This window comes from Varanus komodoensis, unplaced genomic scaffold (assembly GCF_004798865.1).
Source record: "Varanus komodoensis strain SLA01 unplaced genomic scaffold, ASM479886v1 scaffold137, whole genome shotgun sequence".
Classification (NCBI taxonomy): domain Eukaryota; kingdom Metazoa; phylum Chordata; class Lepidosauria; order Squamata; family Varanidae; genus Varanus; species Varanus komodoensis.
The window spans coordinates 384,847-392,404 of record NW_025335397.1 but is presented as its reverse complement, the minus strand read 5'-3'; the positions used below and the strand labels follow the sequence as shown (position 1 = coordinate 392,404).

The 7,558-nt window shown below is 40.6% G+C and overlaps 1 protein-coding gene across 1 annotated transcript in view; it reads right to left on the bottom strand.

Moving 5' to 3' along the window:
* LOC123019784 (cadherin-23-like) overlaps positions 1 to 7,558 on the bottom strand; it is a 19,839-nt gene that overhangs the window by 2,922 nt on the left and 9,359 nt on the right. Inside the window, exon 4 of the mRNA XM_044422850.1 lies at positions 7,239 to 7,309. Within this exon, the coding sequence (XP_044278785.1) occupies positions 7,239 to 7,309 (71 nt within the window). The remainder of the gene's footprint in view (positions 1 to 7,238; positions 7,310 to 7,558) is intronic.

Sequence of the window (7,558 nt, the reverse complement as noted above, 5' to 3'; positions counted from 1 at the left end):
CTCGAGAAGCAGCCGCTCTGCGGGAAGCGGCCGGTGGATCCCCTTCATCCGCCTGTCTGCGGCTCCCACCTTGGCGAAGAGCGACACTGTGAGGCTCAGACGCGGAACTGCACGCGATCCTTCCCCATTCGTTTTTCGTTTGAAACAGAAATCAGGTGTGATCATAGTCTGGTGTGTATTCCTCTTTGCAGAATATCTGGTCCAGAAGAGCTTACTCCTGGCATGGGTTTTTCTTCCTTTTAATTTCGATTCGCTTCTTCACTTTTATCAAGGTTCTATCATTCTCATCACAGACTCTGAATATAACAATTAAAGCAGAACCCCAGTCATGCTTTCTCAGCAGCAAATTCCAGTCTGTTCAGGGATGGTTATGCTAGGTCAGTGTGCAGAACACTCAGGGTCTTTTCACACCTGAATCATGGGCAATTTTATTTTAGCAACAGCTTTAATGGGCTAGATCCCGATGTTGCTATGTTTGCAAAATATTTCATCATAGAAAAGAAATCAACTTCCTACTATTGCTACCACTTTTGTAGTACCTTATAAATGTTTTCTGTTAGGATTGTACCAATGAGTTCTACTTTGATTCTAACAAGATCCAGTATATTTCCAGATAGTTAGTCATTGATTTCTTCCCCACTTTTTTCTGTGTGCAGGTTATTTCCAGTGCAAATGAGCGTGAGCACAATATTTGGGAGTATCCTCCTACCATTATCTTCTTCACAGCTGATTTCTTTAAATGCCGCTATGTAGAACGGCTGTTGTTGTAGTGTATGAAGCAGGATCCCAGGCTCCAATGTGGCTGGGATTTGTCTAGCAGCTTTAATGATATGATTATTTTCACTTTCAAGTTTATGTTTGCTTCTGTATTTTGAGTCTCCCATGGCAAAGACATGTGCTCCCTCTTTTTTCTGCACATCACGGATGTATAGAAGACCATTTCCTCTTGAAGACCATTTTATAAAACATTCCTTCACTTTTGCATAAATATTGAGTCAGAGGAAAATCCACAGGAGGTTCCACAATCTGAATTGTTCTTTTGAATTCTGTGCCAGCAACTAGTCTATGCAAACCAGGGTTTCTCTTTGTCCCTAGAAGGGACCTGTACTGGATATCATCATTTTATTTATCTTATCTTTAATTTATCTTAATATTTATATACAACCCCATTCCCATAGACTCTGAGTGGTTTTCAAAAAATCATTTGCAGCCCTATCAGCATTTTGTGTTACAGGTTTGAGAAAGAAGTCCGTTTTAATGGTTGCCTTGTCTGGATAATGCTAAACATCCGAGAGAAACACTCCTTTTTTGCTTTTGAAATAACACTGACTATGGATTTGGATTTTTCAAGCCAGGTAGTGTGAGTCTCTTTTCCTTCTCTCTGAAGAAGCTGATTTGAGCAGAACTTTGAACAATGGCTCTGCTGCCATTGGAACCATTGCAACTGGATGATCCTGTGATTGGTTACATCTCAAGTGCCCACGGAATGATTTCGTTGAGCATTTCTGTAACCAGGCCTAATGTGGAAGGACTATTTGGTGGCACTCTGTTTTTTTCCCCTGCTTCTAGGACACGCCTGCTATGATTGTGCTCACAAGCATTCCTTGGATTTGCTTTTTCTTCTCTTTGCCTCAGATGTGATTGTAGTTTGTAAATGACCGTAAGAGCAGAGATTTTGCAGATGCAAGTGTGTGTGTTGGGGACAAACTTGTAGGTAAAAATGAAGGGCACAGCAGAGGTTGAGGTGGCTACATGGGGTCACTGGGGTGATTGGTGTGGGCTTGGATGGACTCCGAGGGACGGTGGAGGGCAGGATAGCCTGGAGGAATGTTGTTGATGGGGTCCTGAAGGGTTGGACATGACTTAGCAAGCAAACACACACACGTGATGGATGAAATGGCTCTCAGTGAGTCAGTCAGTGACTGTGACTGCTTCCTGTTCTGCTTAATCTTTTTACACCATATTAAACTCAGTAGGCTACCAGTGGCTACTAACCCTGCTGGCTCTGTTCTACCTCCTTCAACCAATGGTGCTGTGCTTGCATACACCAGCTGCTGAGGAACTTGGGCAGGCAGAGGTCTTACTCACCCGCTGCTGGAGGGATCCTGTGGGCAGCCAGTCTATGGAGTGCTGGATTAGGTGGGCCCTTGGTCTGATCCAGTGTGGCTCTTCTTGTGTTCTTATGCATATACTTTTGCTTCCCATTGCAATGCTAAATGTCTCAGTAGGACTACCAGCTCATTATATAAAAATCCCCTGCATCCCCATCTGCAAATTATCTCATTAGGAAGCTTGACCGGACAGACATACAGAATCTACAAACGCATCTCACCTCCCCTTGAAGTAAAAATGCAACCATCATAAGAAATGATTCGCTGCACTTTTAGAATATCCCAAATCAGCTTTCTGAGGCAACTGTCTCATCCTGCCCAATGGCAGGACTGTTTCTGGCCTCAAAAAAACCACCCAAAGAACTCAAACATCAGGCCTACACTATGATTCTGTAGAATGAGCAAACAGACTTGCACACACTATTGCAAATGAAGACATATAATAGCATCGATACCTTCATAATTCTTTTAAATGCACCAAACATTAATTAAAATTGCATGCTTAAGGCAAGGATACAGGGATCCCTGCTATGTTTTTGATCCAGTTCAAATTCTCCTATAATGTATTCATGGAATTGAAAAATCAACACAGAGTAAGTTCACAGGAGAGATACATATGCTTCCTTTACTCTTCTCACCTGCGTTACTTGGACTTTTGATTTCATTTTGAACATATCCTCTCCCTCTGTACTCCTTGTATGTATGTTACTTTATACTGGATAGCTCTTATAGGGAGATCTAACATGATTTGTTGAAAGTGAATTAGTGGATTGTTCTGGCAATGTATAGGAGAGCTCTGTTGTTAGTGCAAACAGAGTCTTTCTGGAAATTGGTATATTTGATTTTGGTCTTAATTTATGGTTTGATTAGCTTGTAGTATGATGTGTAACTGCTTTTGAACGTATATTGCTTTAGTTTCACGAACAAGCTAGGGAAACCCTTTTTGTCATAGGCTTGTTGTATAACATAAACAACAGTTTACGTATTTACAAATACAAGTTAGTTGTATGTGAAAAATTAAAAAGCATTTCCCAAAACATTTCTGTCCAGATGATGCTAATTAAGAGAATCAAAACTGCAGTATGCCTGAGGAAATAACACATTTTAAAGGTATTACGGCACCATCTATGAAATTTAGAATTCGCTGGCTCTGATATTTCTCCAGAACAGTTGCATATATATGGTTTCCTGTTTACTACAATTTTATTGGTACATGGAGTCCATGAGTTAGATTGAATTCACTACTAATATGAGCCTAATGAAACAAACTATTATTATTTTATAGGATGTTATCTGAGGATGGAATGTTCATGAAGCTTCTATCTTGAAACAAGAGATGTCAGACACCATTAATATGGCAATATTGTGATCTTGAGATGGCATCTGAAGGACCATAGAATACAGTAGATTTCCTTTCTAAGGCTGGAGACACTGCTTCAACCTCAGAGGAGAACTGATTATGGGTTTTCTACTCAGCCCCTCCCAGCCACTGCAGAAAACTCCATGATAGTGCCTTCTACCAAGATAGTCCAGCAAGGAAGGAAATGGATATGTTGGTTGCAGGCCAGTGGAAGGTGAAGGGGAATCTTGGCTCCACTGGATCTAGTGGCTACTCAGCCCTCAGTCCTGAGGGCATCAAACAGAGCACATTAGATGGACTGGGAGGCCTGCCTGACAAAATAGTTCCAAACAGAAGAAGGAGAAATAACAGTTGCCTCTTTTTGCCCCATCCTTCCAGCAAGAGCCCAGCGGACCACAAACTGGATGGAGAGCTCCAATATTAGAGGCCTCTGTCATTTGAACTACATATCCATACAATTCTTCTCTACTCTGAATCATAGAAAACCAGCAAAGCACCAGTGGGAGCTGGAACAGAATTTTATGACTTATTTGCAGATATTCTTGTAAAACCAGTAACAAATGAAATAACCAAGATACATAGTAATAATCCAATTCCTGAAACATGGTTAATAAAATATTATTGTTAAAAATCCAGGAAATGTAATACATTAAAGGGTTCATGTCAACCAGTAACATTGCGTATTTATGATTATCAGATAATTACAAGACTATTGGCTTCAAGGTAATATAATATAAACAAAATCATTATTTTATAAATAATGATGTATAAATCATATATAATATAAACAAAATCATTGTTAATATATTTCTTATGATCTAGCTGTATTCATAACATCAAGAAATAGTAGAAAAATAAATATGTAGAATACATTTAATTGCATAAAATTATCTCAGTCTTCTTTTTCTTCCTGCCAAAAAGGCATTTGACAGGATAGAGTGGAAAGATTTAATGCTATATCATTTTATGTGCAATTGCTGTAATTGCTTTATTGGTTGGATAAGAAAGATTGACTGTTGTTCATCCAATTGACTTTTATTAGTGAGGTATAAGAGCATAAGAATATAAAAGAGTCATGCTAGATCCAACCAAAGGTCCATCCGGTTTGGCACTCTGTGCACAGGAGTCACTTAAGCAGGATAGGTACAAGGCTTCTGGCTGCTCAAGCAGCAATTGGGGTATGCAAACATGAAACCTCTAGTAAAGGAGGTAGCATCTATGCGGAAAGCCTAGTAGCCACTGATAGCTTCTCCCTACACGAATCTTTCCAAACCCTTTTTAAAGCTACCCAGATTGACAGTCACCACCTGTTGCAGCAGCCAATTCTATTGTTTAGTTATATGTTGTGTGAAGAAGTATTTCCCTTTATCTGTCCTAAACCTCCCACCAATCAGCTTCATGGGATGACCTCTTTGGGTTTGAGTGTTGTGGGAGAGGGTGAAAAATGTTTTCCTTGCCACTTTCTCCACACCATGCACTATTTTAAACACCTCTATCATGTTCTCCCTTACTCACCCTTTTTCTAAGCCAAATAGTCCCAATCGTTATTTTCTAGACTTTGGGCTATCTTTCCTCACCTGAGGTATGTACATTATCTGTTCCATTTATATACTACCCCACAGCCAGTGCTCTGTGAAGTTTACACAGCCCAGTAAAACAGATGATAGAAGTACAATATGAATACTATAGAATCAGAAAAAATTAAAACAGCCAAAAGAAAAATAAAACATAAAAAAGAAGAGACAATAAGAAGGAATAACAAGAAAGTGTTTTTGAGTAATCTCCAAGCATTTGAAGCAATTTAAATTTCTTGATTCCCCTCTTCAGCTTCTCCTTTACCAGTTCCCTCATTTTTGAGAAGCTTCTTCTTTTGAAGTCAAACACAACTTTTCAACCTCTTTAGCTGTCTTTCACCTATTGACTCAACATTTACATCCTGTACTACAGGGGTCTCAAACTTAACTTACCTAGGGGCCGCTGGAAGTAGAGTCTGGGTGAGGCTGGGCCGCATCAAGTATTCCACCACTGCGGTGGTGGTGGGCCGCTCATCCCACCTCGCTCCCGGAGGCCAGCCCAGGCGCCGGCAGCGCTTTGAAGGCCGCAGGGCCCCTCCCCTGTGCCCCGCCCGTCCTGGCAATTGGTCCGTGGGCCACGAGTTTGGGACCCCTGCTGTACTAGGTCCCAACCAACCCCACCTAGGACTAGAATTGCCTCCCCTCTGGTTGGTTCCAAGAATAATCTTAAAATTGCCTCAATAAATAAAATAATCTACTTTCCAAGGCAGTTAAAGAATTCATTATATTATCATTATGATCATCAACACAGTCTTAAGAAATGTTCAGCCACAGAATAACCATTGGATTCTGGAAACTCTTTACTTGCAGATCATGCACCCTTTCTTTTTTCCGGGAAAAAGTAATATATGGACCTCATAAGGATGTTTCATGTCCTAATTAATGATCATAGGTTCATGCCTATGATTAATCCAACTGAAGGTGTTGTGAAGTAACATCTGAGGTGTTTCTCCCAATTAACATACAGAAGTACCTTTGTTTGGGGGCATGATGGGGAGAGAGAGAGCACATTTTCATCAATTGGTCATAACTGGCAGGCCTGTATGGGCAGAGATGAAGCCCTATAGAAGATATTCTGATGAGCAACTCTATGGCATCTGTATGGTGAAGGATCCCTTTTTCTAACCAACCATTCATGTCTGGTTGGTGCATGGGATATGAACCTTCAAATCCCAATGGTGGCACCATATCTAAAGTTGTCCAGTCAGGATGAGCTTAAGAACAGGAACGGTAATTGTTTTTTTTAGCTAAGCAAAGCAATGAAATGAGACAAGTTTTCATCAAGCAAAAATGTTAATACAAGCAAGTCGTTCTAATAAGCCATGTTTACTTGAATACAATGTTCACACAAACATTGAGGTTCATATGTGGTAATAATTCACAGGGGGTAGCAGGGAAGACCTGGATCTGTGAAGGTCCCTCTAGAATGACTGCCACAGATAAATCTTCCATATTACCTCTTCTTAAGGCCCACTCAAAGAAACACTAAAAGTACTTCTCAACAGAGAAATGTCAAATAGCTTGCTGAGAGTGAGGTATCACTTGTACACACTCTCAGTGATTCTAAATAAAACAGTCCTATATATATTATCTCAGCATATCAGAAATTGTATAAAGCTGCCACTGAAAACGTGTTGACTTAATTTCCTTCCCCAAATACAGTCAAAAGTGGTGTACAGTGTTATCCAAATGTTAAGGACAAGTGCTTCTTGACAGAACAGCACTTTCAAAATCCACATCACTATGCTGTCTTTATGAGGATGAATCAAAGATCACAAAATACATTGCAAATTGGGAGCTCTGCAGAGTTCTTCATTAGCTAGGAGGGTAAACGAAGCCAAGGGCTGTGAGGCAAAGAGGGGGAAGTGGCTGCTGTTGAAGTAGGGAGATGCTGTTTCATTCCATCTTAGGATGGAAAGTGAGAAGAGGCTGCAGAGATTCATCTGAGTGCTAACAGGGATAGATATGGCTTCAGGAGGCCCCCAGGTCTCCCACACTTCCTTCTTGCCTGATCAAGAACTGGATTGCTCAAAAGATAGGAAATTGTCCTTTGGATTTTTAATTTCAACCAGTGCTACTGTAATTGCTTTTTGTGCTGTCCTGTCTGTGAGACTATTATCACACATTAAAAGCTAGTAGATTTATTTCAAATTTGGGAAGGGATTATTTTAAAATAGTTAAAATTGAACTTACCTTCTCATCATTCTCCATTTCTGAATTTAAATTATTTTCCCCATTGGCTGGGAAAGCCACAGAACTATTATCTGCAACCAGAATATTGGGTGCCAGGAGTGTAAGCTCATTTTTCCTGGACTCGGAAGACAGACAAAGCTGATAGGAATAAGGCAAAGTCCCATCTTGAAAATTTGGTGGAAATATGCCACCATTTGAATGGGGGACGGGAGCAAAGCACTGCAGGAATTTGGGGCTCCCTGACTGTCGGAGCTTCAGCATGATGACAAGGGACACGGTCAAGAGGAACAGGAACGAGATCAAGGCCAAGGCGAGGACCA